Raw genomic sequence first — 23,844 nt, 5'->3', positions numbered from 1 at the left:
TGCCGCACCGGTGGGGGCACTTGTGAAAAGTCGGCTCTATTAACACCCGTTTCCCAGTTTCCCGACAACCAACCATTCACCATCAACCATTCACCATCGACTGACTTCGTGCCATAAACTGTCCGCACAAATTCTAATTTGTGTCATCGTAAATAGCGTCAAGTTATCAATTAAGCTATTGATTTATGGTTGTCGTAAATCGAAAACAATAACACTCCTGTCCTGGTGTTCCAAGAGTCTGCTTATGATGGTTATGACAGCCCCCTTTTAATAGCGTTTCCACTGCCAAATCGCTGGATAGCACCACGATCGGTGATCAGGGTTCGGAGATCGGAGATCGGAGATGGGGAATCAGGAATCGGGGGCACCTTCAATTAAGGCTGCCACACCAAATAACCGGGCGTTACGTGCTCTCACTGCCGGTTCGGTTATCCTTAAAGGGTTTTTAATTAAATTTTACAAGTCCCGCGGACGCAAAAGGCGGCGGCCCTCTTCCCTTTTTAATTGAAATGTGTTAAAATTACTTTGAAAGTGTGAAGTCGCTGCACGTTCGCCGGTCTTCAAGGGGATCTCTCCCCTCCCCCTCCCCCTCCCCCTCCTCTTCCGCTCTGCGTTGTGTTTTTCGCAATTTACGTTGTCAATTTTAACGCCCCAAAATGTACAAGTTTGAATAAACTTGCCAACCATGCAGCGCGCTGCCTTAGTTTCCATTAACCATTAAGCATTTTTCTGTTTTTCACTTTTCTGGGCAATTCATTTTGCTGGGTGTGAAGTGGTGTTGATAACTCTGAGGTTCGCTTAACAGTAAATGGCCTGCTTAATTGTTATTGCTTATGACGTCGGTGGATGGAAGAGGTACCACATATCAGATACAAGGTCTTTGGAATGCTACGCCCAAGGCTCCTGATACCGATTGATGTCACTGTGATGTCATGCCACCTGCAAGATCGATTGAATCCATCATAGGAAGTTCCACTTTTGTGCTATCAACAGAAAAATAGTTGCTCATTGACATTGAAATTTGAAATTAAGGTTGTTGTAGCTGATAAATATAAATATTCTTTAATTTCCTTAGAACTTATGTCTATCTTTTTTACGCCTTAGTTTGATTTTCCTTAAAATCTCGTCCAGTATGAGCTGCTAAATATATCATGATAATAATACGCCTTTACTTGGTAATTTCTATTTTTAAGTAAATGTATATAAATATATTATTTCGGTTTTAAATAAGTTTATTTATTTTATTTTAATTTGTTTTCCTCATTGCCACTGTCCATTGTCCATTGCACGAAAAAATTCCATTCGGGCAATAAACTCCCATTGACTCTGCTATTTTAGCAAAACGAAAACAACAAATTCGCCACAAATGCGTACGGAGGGCAAGACTCGACAAATAGACTAACAATTTCATGCATAAATAAAATATATGCATAAAAGTAAAGCCGACAGAATAACCCAAATAAAAAGCAGCCACAAACGAGAAAAATGATTACGAAAATTTCCCAGAGTAAAACGCGAAATGGAATATGGAATATGGAATATGGAATGCCGCGACTCCGACCAAATGGAGCAATTTACAAGCGGGGGAAATTCCGCAATTACTTTGATGCCACGCGCAGCCACAAGGCCGGAATTATCATTATCATAGGGAAATGCTGATAGACGATAAACACGGCCATAAAATTGAGGCAACACTATTCGGTAAAAGATAAGTGCTCCTTGCACACGGCGCTCGATAAACTTGACCCACTTCTAAGTGTTTCCCAACGCCGATAAGAGCCACAAGACACTCCATGGCCATAAATAATGCAGCCTGATTGGTTTCAAATCGGAGTGGCTTCTGCAGATCCGCATCCCAGATCGCGTGCAGCCAGAGGAACAGATACCGATGTCGATTCCACAGGTACATGGTACATCATCCACCACGGTGGGCCGTCACTTACGTGCGCTTTCGCTTGGAGCCGCAGCTCATTTCCATATTTCGGCCAGCTGCATGGGGATCCTGCCTCCATTCCGGATTCGGACTCCCGACTCCCGAGTCTGGACCTCGTGTGAGGCGACCGCCAACAGTCACGACCCCACAGGGTCTCAGAAAGTGAGGACCCAAAACTACACGGAGAGAAATCAATAACCGTAGTTAAACTGTAGGGAAAGCTTTCGAAGAGGAAAGGACGCATGGCTTTGAAATAATTTTAAACAATTATGAACCTTATATTAGGGAATAAAGAAATATTAAGAAATTTTAATGATATCAAAATATATAGGGTACAATATACAGAATGTCCTGAAGTAGCAAATACAAATGCGTATGATCTATGAAGGTTCTGTTTTTAGTATAGAGACTGGTCACCCAAACCAAATCCTTCTTTATAATAATAATATTCCGACTTCTGTTTCAAATCATTACTACGTAAAGATAGTTTTTCTACAGCCCCATTTCTACTTTCCCAGCTACCAAATTTCTCTCAGTGCACTCCTGCACCCATTCATGTGCCGCACCGTGGCAGTTGCAGTCTGATGCCGCTCACTCAATTACTATAATTTGCCTGCATCCACGGCGAGTGGAGAGTAGAGAGTAGACGTCTCCTGGCTACTGATTGAATTTCAAATTGCTCAATTTTTGGTCGCAGATTTGCGGTTGGCCTGCCTTCCAGCCTTCCAGCCATCGAGCCATCCGACCTCCCAACCATCCAGACCGCCTCAAACCTAAAAAAAACCAGAGGCCCAGTGTTCCAGTTGCAGACTCATCTCATCGCCAGCGTCGCCGGCAAAAGCGAAATTATGTTATTCCAGCGATAAACTGTTTGTTCCTGCGGCATCCGCATCCGAATCTGTATCTGTATCTGAATGGAGGACCACCATGTGTGTGGCACCACTCGCCATCGAGATCGAGATTTTGGACGCTCTGCGCCGGGTAATTAAACAGGTCCCGAAAAACAAACAAACTGATTTAGTTATCTTATGAAGAAAAGGGCTAACATATATTGCCCTATGTAGGAAAAGTATTACCATTGAGCCAAACGATTCCTAATATTGTTTATTAAAATTTTAAGACTGTAAGTATTTTCTTAAAGGTTTAAAGGTACCTAACTCACGGTCATTAAGTACAGTATTTTGGAAATTGCTTTAGAGTCCACTTGAAGCCCACCCCCTTTTCTCAGCATAATTTGTTTATGATGATTGAACGATATTTGCTAAATCTAATCACAATCTGAGTTGAGTATCATAAAGTTAACAGGGTAAATTTATACAGCAAAAGTATGATGCAGCTGTTTGACGCATTTAAGCATTTGAAAATTGTTTGTTTTTATTTGCTTAATGATTATAGGGGAACATTAAAGTGCTCACGTACTCCAGATTGACGGTGAGTAAATTACGAAATTAGTATATCTTTTGCAAAGGCTTGTTTATAAATAGGCACTGTATGATTAGAACTAATTTATATTCATTCTGCTGTTAAAAAAGCGCTAATGTTGCAGTTCAATAATCGCATGACGCACTTAAAATTTATTTAAGAGCATTCAGGCTTCGGTTCTTCAAAGGGCGCCCTTAATCTCTCCGTGATTCGATCGGGGCGCCGGATGTTATTAATTAATGCCAAAAGGCAGGGTCTGCGATTGTGGCTCTGGGATATCTGGCGGTCGGCGTTATGTGGAATGTATAGTACTTGTTAGAGGCGGCGGCAGCCAAAACTAATCAGCTAACAAGCCGCTCACGCCGCAGCCTCGCCAAAAAAACCGAAGATCCCACCAGATCCCGACTTTATAAAGTTGTTCGTTACGCATGCGCATCGCTTTTTTGCAGCCAGCTCTTTTCCCTTTTTCCTTTTTTTTTTTGGTTGATGTTACTGGCATTTTCTTACGTTTTTTTCGTACGTATTTATTGTATTTTTTTTTTTCAGTTTTTGGCGACGGCGTCATCTCGTCATCCGCGCGGTTTGTCGGCGGCTTTTGCTTTGAGGCGGTTTTTCCATTCATTTGCATACATTTTGCATTTTGCATTTGCACATGGCAGCCAGACGTGGTCATATCGCCTGGATCCCCGCCAGAAATGTTGCGAAATATCTTTGGACACACGCTCGGGGATCCAGTGCAGGGGTTTTTGGTCGAAGAGGGTTGCTGGAATCCGGAATACCCGGCCCTTTGAAGCCGAAGTCAAGCTCGTAAATGCCAAACCGCAAGTGCATTTGTAGCGATTTTCACAAGTCGTAGCTAATTTCTGTTGGTTTCTCGCTTGGCTTCGCCCCATTCATTATCATCATCCGCCGTTGTTTCGGATTCTGCATTTTGGCTGTGGAATATTTCTGCTGTGTGGGAATGACCAACGGCTTGGAATGCCGCAACATTGTTGGGCTTTCGGGTCGAGTATCGATGGTGGTGAGTAAAAACCCATTGGCAATCGTAAAAATTCCAAAGCCAGAGGAGTTCAATAAAAAGAGATTGACTTTCCTACTAGAATCTGCATTATAAATCTCAAGTTTCTATCTTTAATTGATAGATAAAATTCTAATATCGATCTAACAAATAATTAATAAACGCATAACACTAAGCAGATTAATAAAGTTAAGTAAAACAATATGTACATATTAAATACCTGAATAATTGATATTTTGAAAGGGCAGACTATTAATGACTCATTAAAATTCATCGGTCATACTTCGCGTGAACTGGAGACCTTAGAGCCGAAATAGCCATTGGCCACACGATCTTGACTGCACAAGCTCACTATTTGTACCGATTTGGGCCATTTGCGGCTTTGGGCCACCAAATTTGTGGCGCGTACGTCCTTCACGCTTGGCTGCCATTTCGGCACTCGTACTCGCCGGCAGTCAAACGTGGCCAAAACCAAAACAACACCACGGCACTCGGAGCTCGTGTTAAATGCGGTAAGTAAACGCGGCTTACTTGGCTGAGGAATTTTGTTTTTTATTACGGTATGACTATCATGAGCATGACGCCGAGATGCCATGGGATGGGGTCTGAAACTAGCCACTGGCCAAGAAGGCAACGATCTCAGGGCTTCACACTTTAAAATGAAATTAATAATTAAGTTGGCACGCAAGAGCTTTTTGAAAAGAAATATCATCTTATATGCACTCGAGTATTTACGTTAAGTAAATAGAAATATAACGTAAGGTATGAGGGAACATGTCCAAAAAATTCCTGAAATTAATACATCACTTTGAAAATTATAGCATACTTTTTGGGGGCTGCTCAACAAAGGAAAGATTCAAATGCAATTGTAGATTTAAGTTGATAGCTTAGAATTATAAAGTTACAAAATTACTACATAAATAACTTAGCTGAACAAGTAAAGAGTAAAGTTAAAAATGAGGAATGAAATTTCAAGATTTCCTGATATTTCCAGCCATTAATTGCATTAGAATATAAGTTTAGGCACAACAAACGAATATAATAATACTCTGAGCTACCTCTTTTCCACACTTACTCAAACTGCACGCTGTTAAATAAATTAGGGCTTACAAATTGCAGAAATTGCCTTGAGTTCCCACCGAAAGAAGCCTCCAAAGGTTGAATGATTGATGATAGAGTGCGCTCTCGTCCGAGGCTTCATGCTACTTAGGCGTGCCAAGTCAGTCAGATCGTGTAGCCGCCGAGATCCATATCATTAGGAACTCCAGCTCTAGCTGCAACTCCAGCTCTAGCTACAACTCCATCTCCACCAGATCCATCCACTTCCAGATCGCGGGGTCTTACGTAAGCCCTGGCCGGCAGAGTTGAGTTCGCTTTCGGTGCCGAAAGTACAAGTTAAGTACATACATCGTGCCACTATTAACGCTCCACTGACAGCGGCAAAGCACGCATCAGACACACATACAAATCGGCAGAATGGAAAATCGACAGCATTATGGTAAGTGTGCGAGCGAGTGCGCGAAATGCTGCACCGTGAAAAACCGGGGGTACACTTCAGAGGGGGGTGCCAATCGGAGTCAGAAGCGGAAAGGCAGCCAGCGTATAGAGGCTGCAAGCGAGGCAGCGATCCGATTTGATGGATATTAAAATGACCGTAAAAAGGAATTAAGGTCTGTCAGACTTGGCGTTCACAGCACCCAGTTGCAATCGAGTGAATATGCCATGCCGTGGCGGCAAATGGCAAACAAAGGCCCAAAAAAACTGGAAACAGATGCAAAGTCCGCATCGAGCGGATTTTTACATATTAACCGAACAAATATGCCACCAAAAAGGCACCCGAAAAAAGAAATATGCATTCGCCGAGTCGGCAAACTTGCAAAAGCATCCCGGCGATGCGAAACAAACAAATCACGCGCATGCCACTCGCATTTTGTATTCTTCGGGGTTCTCTGTTAAAAAGAAAGGGCCTTGGATTGGCTGATACTGGGGATATGGTCACAAACCGCAGAACTTAATTAGTGTCATGTTGCACTCAAGCTGAAACAAACGGAAATCGGCAGGACGCCAATGTGGGATGCCGAAATGTTGAAATGCCGAATGCGAAATGGGAAATGCTAAATGCTGATGATAACTTCCACACAATTTGTTCAAGTGCCAGGGATGGCTTGCCGTTTTATTAGTAACTAATGAAATACCTACCCATTATTGATTCCAATTTACACGCAAAACAGATTTAATAATAATAATAAATCATACATAAATCTTTAACCATTTATAGAAGTATATATTTCCAAATACCTATCATAAGTTGATTTCAATTCACACGCAAAACCCACTTAATTATTATAATAATACAAGGCCAAATTAGATTAAATTAAATTGCTTTACCATTAAATACTTCAAATCGAATTAATCATCGTACTTTATTATGGATACTGGGAATCCAATTCATTTAATTGCTCAACTGTTTGGTAGACTTGGTAAGCAAAGCTCTTTTAATAACAACGAAAGTGATTTTCTGTATGATAATGAAGTGTGCTTACCTTATAATTAAATCAACAATCATATAAATATTAAATAAAATGTATACATTTATTTGAATAAGGGATATAAAAGTCTGGGCATGTAAACCCTTAAAGATTCCTATCTGCAATCTCTTAAGCCAAATGACTCAATCGCTTCAATCCTTGCCATCCCTGACGATAATTTAGATCTCCTGCACAGCCGCGCGTCGTTTGCTTCGTTATTTTGGCCCTTTTTGTACAGAGATCGTTGGGAACAATGTTGTGTTGCCCGTAGGAATGGAATGGAATGGCCAATTTGACTGATGAGCGACCCACACAGCGAAGCGATGTCCGATGATAATGTGTGAGCCGCGATAGCCATCAACTCGCTCGCTCTCGACCAACGTGTGAAGTCCATCAATCGTGCGCGGTATCCGTATCTGTAAGAGCATCTTTAGCTGTAGATGTATCTTTAAATGTATCTGTATCCGAGTTTGCGTAGCTGTATCTGGCGTGCGACCTGCTCCGCACTTCATTCTTTCCCCTCAGTTACGGCGACCACCTGGGTGGGCATGAGTTTCGCTTTCAGTTCGAATGCACTGGTAAAATAAATATTACATTTAAAAATTAAAAAAAATAGAGTTTTATTATCAAATAATAAATATATAATAAAAGGTTTTGCTTACATTATCGTTATCGTTAAATTTTCATCCAGACTGCATTAAAATTGCCAACAAATGTAGTTAATTCAGTTTTTGGCACGACGATGTTTATTTGTACCATATTCTATATTTTTCAACCATTTCTTTCAGTGTACAGGTGAAGAACTCACACGACGTTGCGTTGGCATTAATCATGAGAATGGCCGAAGAACCTGGACAACATAACATACATAACAGCATAACATAACCACAGCCCCCAATTAGCCAGCTCCAGGAGGCGATTAGCCCGAGCCTAGGACTCTCTGCCTGTGTGTGTGGTCCTTTTTGGGGGTCAGCAGCTGAAATCGGGATGCCAACATTTTGTTTTTTTTTTTGGCGGACTTGGCCAATTTCGGCGAATGCCTGTCTATAATTACTGAGGCATTAAGCCCGTTTCCATGGCTTGGTTTTTGGTTGCGCCTCGCTAGCCGGCCTCCTTTATGCTGGGCTGGCTGCCTTGCCCACGCGTGCGCTACCGAATGGTGGATCACGGGTGGATCACCACCACCACCACCACCACCACCACCCCCCATTGCTCGGCATCCCTGAACCAAGCCACCCCCCGCGAACCACCCGGCACACACGACTAATTTTCCAATTGGAAAATCATGTGCTTTACATATGAAAAGGCCGCTGCGCGTGTCGCTCGGCCAACCATGTGAGTGAGTCGATGTGAATACACTCGAATGTGCGATACGAGTATTCCAGTGAATACCACCGTATACCATCACCGTGTATGTGCTGTGTATACATTCACGAAAAAACGCAATTATATCGGTCGGTTGCATTTCGATACATTTGGTTGCCTTACGCCGCACACGACTGACCGCGCATGTTTTTTTCGACTGGCGGAGCAGCCGAAAAGGGGCCGCAGGTAGGGCTTATACTATAGATCCAGCGACCAAGCCTCGTTTCAAAACTGAAATTATAGAAAACCAAAAGTGTGACCGCTGCACAAACACAGGCGAAGAACGCGGCACAGAGGTGTGGAAAGATGGGGCGGATTGATTGGGGGGTTCTTAATGGGAACTAGAGCTACAGCTACAGAGATCTCCCCAAGTGGTAGAGTGAAATATATCTTTGAAAAACAGATTATGCCAATTAATAATCAATAATACAAAAATCTTGATCATCAAAGTTTTAAATATTTGTGTTATTTATTAGTACTACCAATATCTGACTTAATCATAAGTATTGCATAGTAGTACTACAGTTTTCAAGTCAGTTATGAAGGTGTCTAAAAGTATGCCATATAAAATAAGCGCCATTGTTGCATAACTTTAAGCACTTAGTTAGATACTACCCTGTGTAGGTACTGTACCACTGATGGCACTAAGCTTGTCATTCAGATCCCTTGGCTCCACCGCCTCTGGCCAGTCATCTATTACGTATATTTTAGGCGGCGCTTTGGACAGCTGAACGTAGCCTCGTCTTGGCTGCGCCCCCCCTTTGGCCCTGTTACAGTGATTAATTTGCCAAAGGCAAAATACTTACTTTGATAGCAGTGGCGTGCCGCAACGCTGAGTCCATGCCACAAGCTCTGTTTGGGCCAACAACCACCCCACCAGCCCCCTTCAAAGTCTGTCCTTCGCGTTTAAGTGAATTTGTTGCGCATTTGCATTTAGATGACGGAGGCCGCACTTGTTTATGGCCAAAACCAAAAGACTGGTAGAATGTCGTTGGCCACTTTCGATGGTGTTGGGTTAAGAGTGTAAGTATTTCCATAAAAAATTCTGCGATATCACTATCCTAAGCACTGCTATACTATCCCTGTCTTAAATATATTTATTATATTATAATTATTGCAGCCTTATGTATTCAACATTAATTTGTCAAAGACCAACTTCCTTGATTAACATTAATAATTGTATGACATTGTATGGATATATAGAACGGAATTCAATTACTCTACCGTGGTTCGCAGGCCGCCAGAAATTCTTGTTCCCTGCCAATGGACCATAATTATCCAGCTGCAGAGCCAACTTTCTTTTCCATGGCGGATAATACCAACCTTGAAATGTCTAAATTTACCACGCCGGACAGTCCCCCAACGCGAATAAAGTATGGGGGGCAGTCCAGAAATACCCTTAACCACATTCATTTTGGTAGCCCCTCAAACGCCGGCGCAACAAATTATTGCGTTTAAAAATAATTTCCTTTAAAAATAAACTTAATGAAACAGCGCGTGATGTGCAATTGACACGAAGAGCCACGGTGTTGGATCCCAGGCTTATGCATCCAATGGATATGTACTGCGGCAATGCAAACAATTTGCCCCACAGATTGCAACGGCTACTGGCTGCACGCACTGAATCCATTCGAACCTGAGCCTCAACCTGAACCTGAAACCGAAACTGGGAAGCTGAATCTGGGATCTGGGATCTGGGATCTGGGATCTGGGATGTGGAGTTTGAAGCCCGGGGAATGGGCGAGTAAACCCATAATTATCCATGAGCACAGGCGTCGTGACATGAGAAGAAGTAAAAACGTTTATGGCACGCCAAAAGCTCCAATTTGCCAGGCTGATTTCGCAGCTGCCGCTGGTGGGTCTCCCCTTTTTTTTTCAGATCGGTGGGCATTATAATTAATCAAGAGATGTATGCACAGAAATCAAAAATAATCATCAATGCCTTTGTGTGATGCGATGAGAAAGTGTTGCAGTTGTTGAAAGCGATTGCCCACAGCCAATTCCCCGTGATGACGGCCAACTCCGGGCGTCAAGTGTCCGCCATTATCACCATCATCACCATCATCATCATCATCATAATCGTCAGCAGCATCAGCAGCATTCGCAGCATCGTGATAGCCCAAACAACAAGGCGCAACAATTTGGCATTACATGGAAATTGCACTCAATATTAGCTGAAAGGGAACCCAAAGCAAACCCAACCCAAGCCAACCATCCAACCCATTCCATCCGCACTGAGCCGGCAAACCGAACCCGAATCCAAAGATGGGCTGGTCCTCTTGTCTCGCACCATTTAATTAGATGCCGCGTCAACAAGGTGCTAAATGGGCTGCCATTATGCTGCTGCCACAACTTGGGCCGCGTGGGCTGGGCGGATGCACCACACAGCGAGAAATTATTTAATAAATCACTTTAAAGCTATAAGTTTGCATACAAATTGATGCCACATGGATAGATGGACAAATGAATGATTGGATAATGGATATAATCTATTCCTAACTCTTCATATGTCAAGATTAGCTGGTTAACTTATTTAAAACATAAAAACTATTATTTTTTTTATTTAAGAATCATGTACTATTATTTTTGGAACCTATATCATTGTAAACCATATATGAACTGTGGCCAACTGGCATTATCTAACCAACTTCTGCTAACACATTTTCTCTCAGTTTAACGATGCCGCTCCTGTTACCGAAAAAATGAAAGCTTGCCGGGCTGTGCTGCAACCAGCTGTCGGAGGAGCTGCCCCACCCGGGGGCATGCGTTGCTCTCCTTGTTCGATGTGCTCACCTCGTTGACTCGGCCTCCTGTCCACTTGTCCACCGGTCCACCTGTCCACCTGTCCACCAGTCCAGTTGTCCGGCAGTGCTGATTATGCAGAGGTGATAATTGCAGTGTCCGGCGCGTCAAGATTTATTTTTTGAGCTTTAACGATGTGTTAAAATAAATTGCATATGTGCACGGCGAGCGACCGCTTCGCACTCACTTTCCTCACTTTTCCATTCTGGCCGCCCGTGAAAACCCACAAAACGTCGCGCCTGTGTACATAAAAATTTAATGGGCGCCTGCTGCATCTGCCCAGTATACCCATACCCATATCCATATAGGTAGGTGTGCCCTATAGACCTTGCCCACCCCACTTTATATCCGTAATTGCGAGCGGGCTTATTAAAACATCGGGGTGTGACGGAAGGGGGAGGCGTGTGGCCGCCCATAAATCGCATAAAGACTTTCTAAAAATCGCAGATTTATTGCCCAGTCAAGTTCAACTTAATATATTTAGCTTTTTTTTTTCTCTTATTTCTTGGTCAACTAACGGTTGGGGATGCGATCGTAATTCAATATTTTTGGCCCCCCCCGTCTAACCTCAAAAATGTCTGTCTGCCTTCCAGCGAATTTTGCTTCACCTCTGGCCCAAAAAAAAAATGAAAAAAGATTTCTGAATTTCTGGTAATTGGATCTGTTCGAGAATATCGTATGTATTTTTTCGACTTGCCTGTTGCGTTTTCCAGCCTAATCAGTCGTGAATAATTCGCAGCTACTGTGTACGCCCCGGCATTCGGATCGAGGATCAGAGGGGCACTCCTTCCGCTTGGCTAAAGCGTGTCTGCAACATATGGTTCCCTTCGCCTCCAACTCTGCCTGCAACTCCAACTCCGACTCCTTGAAGCCCGTCTGCAGCTGTAAAAAGTCTGGCTCTGGCTGCACTTTGCATTTCTCGTACACTTTTTGCGCCGCCTGCTCTTTTTTTCGGGTGTAGCACGTGCTTCAATGCACATGACACCGAATCAGAATCAGATTTTTGGGATCGAGGGGTCTAGACAGGAAGTGAAGGAGTCTGCTGAAAGCTGAACTAATATGTGACATGATAATCATATGCAAAAGTAAGTAGCAGTAGTCGTAGTAGTAATGCTAGAAGAAAGTAAAGCCGCATTATATTTTCATTCGTATATGACTCGTAAATGAGTTATCGCACTCTGCTCATTCACAATAATTCTGTGGAACCCAACGCTTCATGTCTGAAAGAAAAACCCCAAGAGGAAGTGGGGAATATACAGTGTTTAGCCCGAACCCAGTCACAATCCCCAGATAAGGCGAGCCCATTGGGCACTCAGAATGCGCGAGCCCGCCTTTGTCTTAATCGCACTTTTCCCCGAAATTCACAGATTTGTCCATCATCAATCCGCCGCGAGTGGCCACCAACGAAGCTGGCCAGTTAACCACTTCCAGCATCGATGGCAGCTGCCAGGCGAGGATCTGAAGATCTGAAGATCTGAGGATCAGGATGAGGATCGATCGATCGCGAGCAGGGACATCCGCTCAGCTCACTTCCCCAAGAAATTCGGCAAATCTTAAAGGCATAAAAGCTACCGATTCTTAGAAATCAGCCAGCCTAGAAACTCTATCTAGTCAGCGGAGTCGAGTCATTGATTTTCGAGGCGGCTTTTTGATCTCGGTCCGTTCGATGGATGGATTGATTTTGATGGACTCGATGGGCTGGCTGGCCCGAGCTCGTCGTCGACAGCTGTTTCAGCTGGATCGCCTCGCCAAAGGTCTCAAATCGCGAAAAAGGTTTGAAAGCTTGCGCATGCGCCAAACGTTTGCTCAGCGATCTAACAATAATTCTCGTTTCTGGGACAGTTGGCCAAAAGTATGGCTTTTTGCCTGGAACTGGATGCCAACTGCTAGTGGGGATCCAAAAAGCAGCACAAGCTCCACCAGCTGGCTAAACCCCTTTCATGAATTTCCGTCTTTGATAGTAAACTAAAATACAGCTGTTAAAACAGTTTGTTGCAGCAGTTAAGCCATTGTTTTTCATATAACATGTTTTTTTAAATACAATGTAAGTGGGCTCTACCAAAGATAATATTCTAATAATTATTCTAATGTCTTTGGCTCTACTAACTTAGTAGTACTAAGTAAAGATGAGATTTTTAGCATTTCTATAACTATAACTATAAATTGTTATTCCATAACACGTTATTGTTATTTTAAGCCACGGTAAAATTTTATTTTCATTTAGATTTATTTAGAATTTTTTAACGTCTTTATTAATTTAATGCAAAATAAGCTACAAAGTAAGTAAACGTTGTGATAATTCTACATGACTTCTACGCAACATCTTACATGCTTAAAAAGTGGCGCCACGCCAAAACTTTGTTTGGAAATTGAACTAAAAACGTAAGCATATCGCTAGTTATCGATAATCAATACACATAAACTCAGTTTGAATTCTGGCGGTATTTGCTAAAAATGAATAGAACATTTTTCGCCATTCTAATTTTTAAAGATAACACTTCGTGATCCCACAATCAGTATCTGCGTCAAAAAATTCATAACTCGTTTGGGTTTCTTTTTTAATCGGTTTATAGATGACTTTATCACATATCTACCGACAAATTAATGCTAAAAGTATAAAAATTTCCACAATAACCTAAAATAAGACGGGAAAATGGGCAGAGGGCAAAGGATTGGAGAAGAGGATATTTAACAATGCACGGATTTATACACTAACAGCGGTATATATAGGCATAGCATATATACGACATTGATGGCTTTAAGCAGTAGAATAAATATCAATCTGTTGTTTTGTGTTCCGCATTCTTTCCTTCAGGAATCCAGTTTTTCTCAGTCTGAGAGCTTTGTGTACCCAATTCACAGCAAACGAGCAAGCCAATCGGTGAGGGTATTTAGTTCAGTATCCTTGGCGGAGGCCTCTGCGAACTGGATATTCTGTGCGATGTGTGAGAATTCGAAGTCCCGTCCAGGCTTGCCCAATGTGATGGGTTTGCTGCCATCCTCATCGCCCACGGATTGCAGTTTGCGGCTTCTGGTATCGCGCACTGTGTTGAGTTCCGATTCCAATAGGTTTTTAATGACCTGGGCGCTCTTGGCGGTGGTTTGATCCTGCTTGTTGCAAAGGACAAGGACAGAGCAGGGTTGTGTGGCACTGTCTGATAAGATGGTGTACAGGAAACTGGAAAAGCGACGAGATTAGCATGGGAACTGGGTTGAACAGCAATTGAAAACTCACTCTGCCACATCACGGATATCCTTGTGAGCAGTAACCGAGTCTACCACAAAAACAATGCCCTTGGCACGATGTTTATACAGCTCCAAGCACTTGTCGCGCACCCTGTAATGTCCGGGTATATCCACTAGCCTGGCCGACGCGCTGCCCGCCTGGTAATCTCCCACGTTCTCCTTGATGGAAGTAAAAGTGGCCGGGAATTTGCCATGGATCAGCTGCATGAAGATGGCACTTTTGCCGGATTCACTGAGACCAGTCAGCAGAAAGTCCTTGCGGCCAGCCGAGCGCCTTCGCAGGATCACAAAGATGGCTAAAAGAGAAAACGCGTGAATTGGATTTCAGACATCAGGTGAGACTCCCGGGGACAAAAGGCCAACTCCACGTGGCGTACTCACCCACTGCAATGAAGCCCAGCAGTAGGGCCACTAGTATGGGGCCCGTGTCGATCTCGCCCAGCTTGATTTGCTTTCGCTCTCGGGCATTTTCATTTAGTTTGTCCATTGCGGCTAACAAAACACCAAACAAATTGGATGGGGAAAATGACACGCACTCATCTAGAGCAAACACTGTGCAACACTATGTTTACGAGCAGTGCTGTAAAACGGTCCCAGACCAAGGCGCGTGATTTAAAGTGAATCTTGTGTGAAAATACTTTTATTTGATGTGTTTACATAAAATTGGGCCTTTACATTCAAGGGTTAATGCGTGATGAAGCTTAGCAAACCAACAAAGTACATAGTTTCAAGCGCCTTCTAAGAGCTAAATGAAATGGAGGGATATCGCCCGGATTGAATCACGCCCCACGATTTTTCACCAAGCCGTAAATGAGGCGAAATGTCAGGTTGCAGGAGAATGCCCAGGCGGGCACAGAGATGGCATTGGCCACGCCAGTAGGAAAACTGAGGAGACCTGTGAACGGAGCCAAGCTGATCGCTTCATCGATGATCATGACGGGCGTTCCTCGATTCCGGATGCTGATAAACACGGTTATTGCGGACAGCAGCACCTTGGATCCGTAGAACATGGCCGTATCGATGCTCATCCGCATGAAGTTCTCCATTCCCCGGGCGGATTTCAGTTTCGCCTCCGCCTCTGACACTTTGCGCTCGGCGCGCATGATTTTGATGGTCCTCGCGTACTCTCCGGAATGCTCCGCATTGCTCACCACCTCCACTTGCTCCCGGGCGGCGTCCAATTCTGTCTGCAACTGCCGGACTTCCGCGGAGTTCCTTACGCCCCACAATCGCGACACTTTGAGCTGCGGGTCAGGGTAAGTTTGAGCACGGGGTTTTTCTCATGCGGCTGGTACTCACGTAGTTCTTTATGAAATCTGGCAGGATTGTGTTCAGCAAGCTGAGCAGGGCAATGAGCACAAACAGCGTCATGCTTTTATGTCAGTTCTTGGCCAAAATCGTGAAAATTTGCAATAGTCTGTAATAAATCGTGTTCCTAATGAAAAACAAAATAGTAAGGCAGTGCTGGATAACAACCTACAAAAGTCAGCTGATTGGCATTGGTCAGCGGTGTAGAAGAGGGGTCAATTTTCAACATATGAAAAATATATCCACAAAGAATTATTGAAATGAAAAATATGCTTTTGTTATGAGCAAGCACTGCAACACAAGTCAGTGTAAGTGGAGCATTTGTTGGAAACAGGAATTTAAAGTATTTACGAGATGACTTGCCAAGTGAAGTATTGGCTAAGAGTTGGGCTTATTGTGTGCCATAGGATAATAAGACTTAAAATGTAGCTTGAGTAAAACCCTGTTACTGTAAATGTTTCAACTCTTGCTACTCCCATGTAACTGTGCTTACACTAAGTTGGCAGCGCCTGCCCTATAGTGTTGGATAATTTCCGCAGCTCTCAGCTGAGCCGGCAAAACAAAAACACATCTGCTCGAAGTTTCTTGAATATTCGACGGGATTGGATTTTCAGGGAGTTTCCAATGAGCCAGCGCGATAATGGAAGATAGAAATGAAGAGGTGAGACTGTGTGCCGTGAAAACTTCATAAATAACATCTGTACTTCGATAGATTGAACCGTGCAGGAGTATTGGGCCACACGAGCTGGACGTGGTGAAAAGCCAGGCGGTGATTAAGTTGTCTCCCGTGCCGGTGCCCGCCCACTTCAAGCGGCTGGAGTGCAACACCAACCTGAATCTTCCGCCTCTCAACTGGCTAACCACGTCGCACAGCAGCCATGGATTGCATCAGGCCCTCTATCAAAGTGCCGGATTCGCCAGTTTTCGACTGGGCCAGATGTTTCCGGACTGCGTGGGAGAGGTGGATGTGGTCAGCGACGCGGAGAACATCAAGCAGCTGCTTAAGTTGCCTTATAGTGCGCAGAGCGCCATCAGCATGGTTGTGCACAAGGTGGGCAACACACTGCTCTTGGATGAGTTCGACATCCAGAAGTATCTGCTGCGAAAGGCGGACGACGACTGGAAGTGGCTAAGATCATTCATCCTGGAGCACGTCCTGACCTATGGGGATACTCAGCACAACTACTGCCTGAAGGAGCGGTCCCGCGAGGCGTTGCAAACAAAGAATTTGCTGTCCAAGTTCCTTTATCACAGCCTGAAGCAAACTGGTGATGAGCTGGATTACGATGTAGCTACTACACCCACACAATTAACCAGCCGCAAACAGGGATTGCCCATCACGGGACCAGTTCTTCCAGAACCGAAGATAGAGGAGAACGTGCCAGATCCAAAGTCCAGCCATGCCTTTAATAGAAACGTAGTCTGGACATTTGAGGATATACGCATGCTTATCGGCACGGATATGCCCATATTTGGAGGACCCAACAGGCCGTGCATCAGCTTGCGGTTAAGGGATGCCGCGCAGCCCATAAATGTGCTAACCGGAATCGATTACTGGTTGGACAATCTTATGTGCAATGTGCCCGAGGTAGTGATGTGCTATCATCTGGATGGCATTGTCCAAAAGTACGAGATCATCAAGACTGAGGACCTGCCGTACCTGGAGAACTCGCAGTTTTCACCCCAAGTGGTTCGCAACGTTGCGCAGAACATTCTGGCCTTTCTTAAGGCCAATGCCACCAAGGCGGGTCACACCTATTGGCTCTTCAAGGGGCGCAACGACGACGTAGTTAAATTGTATGATCTAACTACTTTATGCCAAAGTCAGGCATCTGAGAAGTCGGAGAAAGATCCGCCCCAGCAACAGGTTAATCCCTTCACCGTTCCGGTGGGAATGCTGCTTTATTCAGTAGCTCGAAACATGAAGAACACACTGCCGCACATAAGTCCCAAGGCAGCGGGCAACATACGCGCATTGCTGGATAACTGTATTAAGCTTCTGCCCAAGGAACAGTACCCACAAATCGTGAGCTCGTCCCACTACATACTTTCAGATCTACATGTGCCGGCGGGCATTGATCCAAAGGCGCCCAAGTTCGAGGAAGTTGATTCAGATGATCAATCGTTGTATGATGACGATGAAGAGGAGGACGAGGAGGACTATGAAGACGACCTACTAGACTACCCAAGTGAGAAGAGCTACCAAAGTAGCGAGCAGGGCGGTGGCAGAGCTAACGTCGCTGTGCGTCATATTTGTGATGCCCTAAGAGACTTTAAATCTCATGCCAAGAAGTCCAAGCCCGCTCCTCTAATAGCTACAACTGCTGAGCGGTGTAGCTTCTCTTTGGAGCACATTAGTGCTGGACTATCCTGCCTGCAGTATTTCAATGGAAGTCAAGAGGAGAAACTGAAGGAGTCGGAGACAAATGCCAAGCAAGAGGAGAAGCGTCGCATTCTGCACGAGGAACAAAATCCGAACATGGCGAAGCCTTGTAGCGCCATTCCTTTACCATATGAGCAGCTTAAAGTGAGCCAGCAACCGGCACCAGTTGTAAAGAAACCAAACTCCAGGGCCAAACGCAGCAAGTCGAAGGAACTTGCCACGACTGCCAAGTCCAAATCCGTCAATGCCAGCAATCGGCAGATGAGTGCCAAGTTTAACACACAGCACTTTGGTTCCTGGAACGTCCACTTAAAGCTTCTGCTGTTGGAGAAGGCCTGCCTAACATTTGCCACCTTGGCCGAGCACTACTACGAATCTCGCCGCTATGGATTTACGTTGCGATCCATTGAGCTGGCCTGTCGTTGCCAACAGGTGCTCAACAAGTATATGGCCAATGTGGTTTCGCAGTACAGTTGCTTGCTAGGCCGGGCAGGAGACTGCTTTTTCCAGATGTCGAAAAACTGGGAGTGCATTGAGGAGTATGTGCAGCAGTTTCAGGAGCGCGATGTTTCCATGGACGTCATTGGCGACGAGTTGGCGCAGGAACTGGAAAGCGAAGAAGACGAGCTGCCCTCCTTGGCACCTTCTAACAACGTAGAGCAAGTGATGCTGCACAGCTGTAAGTGCTACGAACAAGCATTGGAGCATGCTCAGAAAGCGGAAAGCAATGAACTGCTTCGGCGACTAGGAAACGTGCGGAACGAGCTAGGTCTTAAGTACATGTACTGGGCTCAAGGTGCGTAGCAGAACTATTTGAAATATACACAAACTGATACAAATTATATATTCCAGAGGAGTACAGTGAGCTAATGAAGAAGAAGGAGTCCACAAAGGGCGCTGAAACTGAGCAAGCAGATGACAGTCCAACTGCAGATCCTTCCGAGCCGTTGTATGTCAAGCTAACAGTCAACTCTTATGATTGCCTACGTCGAGGCGTAGAAGCCTTCACTGCCGTAGAAGATAATGTCAATTTGGCCTTTCTATATTGCAATATTGGTCGATTTATGCGCCTGCGCGCCCATCTTACTATGCCCAATGAAAGGTAGTGTATCATACATTTGGCATTTCGTTTTTAACTCATTATGTATCATCTTCATTTAGCGCTATTACCTTAGATAGCCAAAAAGCCTTCTATAACGAGGCATTCAGCTATTATGAGAAGGCCAAGGATTGTCTGGATACTCGTAAAGCAAACCCCGAACTATGGGACCTCGTCCATTGGGAATTATCCACTGCCACTTTTACGTTAGCCAAACAACTTCAGGACCATAGTGCAGCAGACAAATCCAGCCTCGTTGACGCCTCTAAAGAAGTGCTGGAATTGCTACAGAAATCATTGCGACTTTGCGATGTCGAACACGCTGGAGCGCGCCAAGTACTATACAGTTTTCGATCGGGCTTAATACACAAAAGGTAGGTCTAGGACTTTGACTTGCAATATTGTTAAATGGCAAATAAACAATTGTTGACTTCCAGGATTGCCTCCTTCCACTACTCGCAGCTGCGTTCTCATGGTTGTTGTGATTTCTCTCAGCTGCCGAAACCTACTCTACAACTCTGTAAATACCACTACGAGAAGGCCACACAAATACTTGAGAGCCTTAAGGAGGTGGGAGACCTGTTGGTGGTGCAGCTAGAACGGATTTCCCTTTACGAATTTCTGGCCGAACGTGAGTATACCGTTTTTAAGGTCACCAGGAGTCAAGAAATACATTATTTCCATTTTCCGGCAGTTTCCACCCACAGCGCACAGAAGATAAAGCAAATGCAAGCGGCTTTGGAAATTTGTTTACAGTGTCAGCTCATATTTGCCCACGTCATCGATACTAACAGTGGCCAAGTGGCCGATGACGAGTTTGCCGGCCATTTGACGCTCTTTGAGAGTCGCCTGCAGAATGCGCTGAAGACGCTTACGAAGCTCACGCTGGCCGGCAAGGATCCCAAGCAGTTGTCAAAGCTGTACAAGCGCATGTATATGGAAACCTTGACTGGGAAACATGGCCTAGGGGCCCAGCAATCGTCGACAGCTTGCTTAAAGCATTTGCACATGCTGCTCGCCCGGCTACGGGCCATGTGCGAAACACAGCTGGCCCCGCGACCAGCCGTACGTGTCTTCTGATAGGTTTTACCCCAGAACCCACAACAGTTCGAATTGTATGCATTACTCGTCGCTTGTTTATTGATGTCTCATCTCAGCCCCGCCGCCCGCAGCCGCAATTATCGTCGCTCTCCAAATGATCTGTTCCCATCTGCAAAGCAGCAAGCACAAGCAGCACCGCCAACTGTAGGACCTGCAGATCGAAATTACCATTAATGTACCCATCCCGATGAAACCATAATCATCTCATCTCACCTTGCAACGCAGACTACTCATTTTGCAAACGTTTGGAGCCAGTTTTCTGATCTGATCATCGGCAGCTCGGCTCTTATAAAGTCTGAGGGCCCTGGCCCAAACGTGTCGTTTATCTAGATTAGCCTCCGCTGAATATCTTGTTCAACAAGCTAGCTATATCGGACTTGTGATGGATGTTCAGATCCGTCAATCTTGGGTTGAGGTTTTAGCCGATTTACTTTTGCATTACATTGCGAATACTGTTACTATTTAATATTTATCGTGTCGTTTGCTAGTTCCAGTTCCCAGTCTTACAATAATATTTTTACTTAATTCCTAAGCGCAAAGCAACTAGTTTAAATCCCAATAAAGCAATCTGGCAGAGAAACTGCATACGGAGAAAGATGGTTTTCACCCGTTCTCTGGCTACTGGCTGCTGGGACCCTGAGCCTGGCCAACATCTAAATAATTTATTATTCATTATTAAACGTTTGCGCCCGCCTATGAGCCATTCACAATTTGTGTAGCGCCACTTACTTGAATATTATAAAAAGCTTAGTGCGGCAGTTTGGAAAGTGGAACGGTTAAGTGTTTATAATTTTATTGTAATTTTATCTCAATTTTTTTTGCTTTTGTATATAAATTCTACCAACGCAGCAGAAGTTTCAGGCCACTGCCTTGACTTCACTGTGTCACTGAAAAATCGGTGTCAAGTTGTCGGCACCGTGGGGCAAACTACCTGCAATAGTGCTCGAAACTATGTGGATCCGGAGCACGAAGAGTCATGCGGTCGGAATCTTACGTAATGGGGTCTCGTCTCCGGTAGACGATGGCGTAAGCACAGACGCCTGCTATCTGGACCGGCCCGAATTGAGAGCCAGCATTTTGGCCAGTACGGATTCGGCCTGGCTGCACGTCTCCGGCGGCGTCTCAAGATTGCTGGACAAAGAGCCGAGGGGCCTGGAACTGCGTCTCCGGGCACCCGGAGAGCCAAAACTTGCATCATATTCGTCACGTAAGAGTTGGACTGCAGCCTGGATCTGGTATAAAAACAAAACATTGCGCCAGAATGCGACATTAGTTACCTTCGCATCGATCAACTAACCAACTCAGCCTCAAAATGATGAAGTTCATGGTAAGTCTTAAATTCTACTGACACCCCAAATGATTCTTTGGTGATCCAGAATGATCCTTACAATGGTATATCACTAAATATATTTTTATAAATGATATATCATTAGAGTTTTCTTTTCTTGGTTCCTAAATTTAAGTTATACCCACATTAATTGGTTTTTTTCTTGAATCCCTTAGTGCATCTGCCTCTGCGCCATCTCTGCCGTTTCGGCCAACGCCTATGGACGTGCCCGTGGCGGATACGGTGGTGGATACGGTGCCCCGGTCGGTGGCTATGCCTACCAGGTGCAGCCTGCCCTGACCGTTAAGGCCATCGTTCCCGCATACGGCGGTGGATACGCCAGTGGATACGGCGGAAACCAGGGAGGTTATGGCGGTGCCTACGAGTCGGTGCCTGTGCCCGTGTCCTCTGCCTACAGCGGTGCCAATGTGGGATCTCAGTACTCCGGCTCCGGCTACGGTGGTGCCCCACCAGTCGACGCCCAGGCCATTGCCCTCGCCAAGCTCGCCCTGGCCGCTCCTAGCGCCGGATCTCCTCTGGTCTGGAAGGAGGCTCCCCGCTACGCCCAGCCCGTCTATCCACCCACCAGCTACGTGCCCAAGGAGTACGGACACAGCGAGAAGGTGAAGGGTGGCTCGGCCGCCGCTGCTGCCAGCTCCGTGGCCGCTGGAAAGAAGGGCTACAAGAGGCCCAGCTACTAAGTGGGATAACGTTGAACAGTGAACCAAAAACTTAACTTCCAATAAGGAACTAGGTCATAATAATAAAAGCCAAAACATCAAAACTTAAATTTTGAGTATTTCATTCTTGCTGGGTTTCTCGTTTCGGGCCAAGAGTTTGGATCTGCTTTTCTTAGCTGAATTGGCACTGACTTGCGGTTCATTGCAATGCCATGCGATACTTTGAGCCAGCAAAAATTTCTTGGTCTCGTTGTTAACTGATAATGCTGAAAATGGTTGAAGAGCCAAAGAAAAATTGCCAAGTCAAATAAAGCTGAAAACTAAAATTACTTCATCTGTTGAGCCAAGTTACAATTATACTTCCCAAAATCAAAGAAACTTTTGAATTTGATTTAACATGGTTTCTCATGAAATACTACTTTAAATGTTTTTTTAATTTGTATGATATTATTATAAAATTGTAAGTACAATTTCTAACTTATATTAAAATGTTCTATCACTTTAAAGGGATGACTTAATAGTTTTAAGGGAAAACCTGCTAGAACCAGTTCTAGAAGAATCCTCCCTTGGGGCAGCCCAGTTGCGGGCACAACTGACCTGGAAACCATTACCCCCAAGAATGTGGAAAACTTAAAGTTCACTCCAACAAATTTTGGAGTGCATTCGAAAATAAACGCGTTCGTGGGTCCCAATTGAGAGAGTCGCGTGTTCGTATAGCTATCACTAACCAAAGCCCGGTAGAATTGCACATCGCGTAACCAAGCGATTTTATAATGGCCCGACAACAAGTATATGGAAGTACATAAATCAAATGTGAGTATATTCCAGCCGGGCAATGCCACTATTATGAAATGCCATTTCTGGGCTGAAACAGAATAACTTGTGTATATAGGTCACGTAAATGTCCAGGCTAAATTTCGCGTATAAAAGCGGGCGTTTCTGGTCGGTAAATCATAGTTTGATTGATTACCCCAAACCAACAAAACTAAGCACTCACCATGAAGTACCTGGTAAGTTGTGGTAGTCCCCAAAAAGGAGTGGCAGCCATCTGATCCTCCGGATTTCCCCATTTCCCACCTTCAGATCGCCTGTGTTACCCTGGCCCTGTTCGCCTACATCAACGCCAGCCCAGCGTACGGCAACCGTGGAGGTTATGGTGGCGGCTATGGTGGTTACGGTGGTGTTCAGCGCGTCGTCTACGAGGAGGTGCCCGCCTACGGACCCGCTTACGGACCCGCCCGTGGCTACGGCAGCTATCCCCGCAGCCTGAAATCCGAGGGTAATGGAGGACGTGCCTCTGCCGCCGCCGCCGCAGCCGCCGCTTCCGTGAAGCCCGGAACTTACGGCCAGTACGTTATTCCCTCCTACGAGTTGGACGGTGCTCGCGGCTACGAGATCGGAAACAGCTACGGACCTCGTGCCTACTAATTCCTGGTCCCACGGCAGTGAATTAAACTATCGACTCCTTGCTCAATTCCTCGAGTGGCTGTCATGGCGAAACTCTGAGAATCAGCGAATAAAAGCAGCTTGAACGCAATGGAAAATACCGAACAGAAATCCGTATTGTGTTTTGCATTGTGACATACTTTTCAGCGCACTTAGGTAAACGATTTGGCGGTGGGTCATTATTAT

The 23,844-nt window shown here is 44.9% G+C and overlaps 5 protein-coding genes across 6 annotated transcripts; 3 read left to right on the top strand and 2 right to left on the bottom strand.

Annotated features, from left to right (window-relative positions):
- Positions 1 to 13,618: 13,618 nt before the first annotated feature.
- Positions 13,619 to 14,879, bottom strand: LOC120449201 (signal recognition particle receptor subunit beta). The gene is made up of 3 exons (XM_039631565.2): positions 14,696 to 14,879; positions 14,304 to 14,610; positions 13,619 to 14,246 (listed from the first exon to the last, which is right to left on the bottom strand). The coding sequence occupies exons 1-3, from the start codon at positions 14,799 to 14,801 to the stop codon at positions 13,925 to 13,927; spliced, it is 735 nt and encodes a 244-aa protein (XP_039487499.1). The 5' UTR covers positions 14,802 to 14,879; the 3' UTR covers positions 13,619 to 13,924.
- Positions 14,880 to 14,938: 59 nt separating this feature from the next.
- On the bottom strand, positions 14,939 to 15,813 carry LOC120449203 (guided entry of tail-anchored proteins factor 1). 2 transcript variants are annotated; one of them, XM_039631568.1, is made up of 3 exons: positions 15,795 to 15,813; positions 15,614 to 15,731; positions 14,939 to 15,558 (listed from the first exon to the last, which is right to left on the bottom strand). In XM_039631568.1, exons 2-3 carry the CDS (start codon positions 15,683 to 15,685, stop codon positions 15,094 to 15,096), a joined length of 537 nt encoding a protein of 178 aa, XP_039487502.1. In that variant the 5' UTR covers positions 15,686 to 15,731; positions 15,795 to 15,813; the 3' UTR covers positions 14,939 to 15,093. The 2 variants fall into 2 exon arrangements, with proteins under 2 accessions (XP_039487502.1, XP_039487501.1); XM_039631567.1 differs by having other exon boundaries at positions 15,791 to 15,808.
- A 124-nt stretch (positions 15,814 to 15,937) lies between these two features.
- On the top strand, positions 15,938 to 21,043 carry LOC120449199 (erythroid differentiation-related factor 1). The gene is made up of 6 exons (XM_039631562.2): positions 15,938 to 16,283; positions 16,335 to 18,801; positions 18,858 to 19,107; positions 19,167 to 19,478; positions 19,542 to 19,735; positions 19,799 to 21,043. The coding sequence occupies exons 1-6, from the start codon at positions 16,263 to 16,265 to the stop codon at positions 20,182 to 20,184; spliced, it is 3,630 nt and encodes a 1,209-aa protein (XP_039487496.1). The 5' UTR covers positions 15,938 to 16,262; the 3' UTR covers positions 20,185 to 21,043.
- A 336-nt stretch (positions 21,044 to 21,379) lies between these two features.
- On the top strand, positions 21,380 to 22,322 carry LOC120449202 (chorion protein S18). The gene is made up of 2 exons (XM_039631566.1): positions 21,380 to 21,532; positions 21,709 to 22,322. Exons 1-2 carry the CDS (start codon positions 21,518 to 21,520, stop codon positions 22,231 to 22,233), a joined length of 540 nt encoding a protein of 179 aa, XP_039487500.1. The 5' UTR covers positions 21,380 to 21,517; the 3' UTR covers positions 22,234 to 22,322.
- A 758-nt stretch (positions 22,323 to 23,080) lies between these two features.
- LOC120449207 (chorion protein S15) lies at positions 23,081 to 23,769 on the top strand. The gene is made up of 2 exons (XM_039631572.1): positions 23,081 to 23,222; positions 23,296 to 23,769. The coding sequence occupies exons 1-2, from the start codon at positions 23,211 to 23,213 to the stop codon at positions 23,638 to 23,640; spliced, it is 357 nt and encodes a 118-aa protein (XP_039487506.1). The 5' UTR covers positions 23,081 to 23,210; the 3' UTR covers positions 23,641 to 23,769.
- The last annotated feature ends 75 nt before the right edge of the window (positions 23,770 to 23,844 follow it).

The sequence above is a fragment of the Drosophila santomea genome, chromosome 3L (assembly GCF_016746245.2).
Source record: "Drosophila santomea strain STO CAGO 1482 chromosome 3L, Prin_Dsan_1.1, whole genome shotgun sequence".
In the NCBI taxonomy this organism is placed as follows: Eukaryota; Metazoa; Arthropoda; class Insecta; order Diptera; family Drosophilidae; genus Drosophila; species Drosophila santomea.
This window is presented reverse-complemented; position numbering and strand designations above follow the sequence as displayed.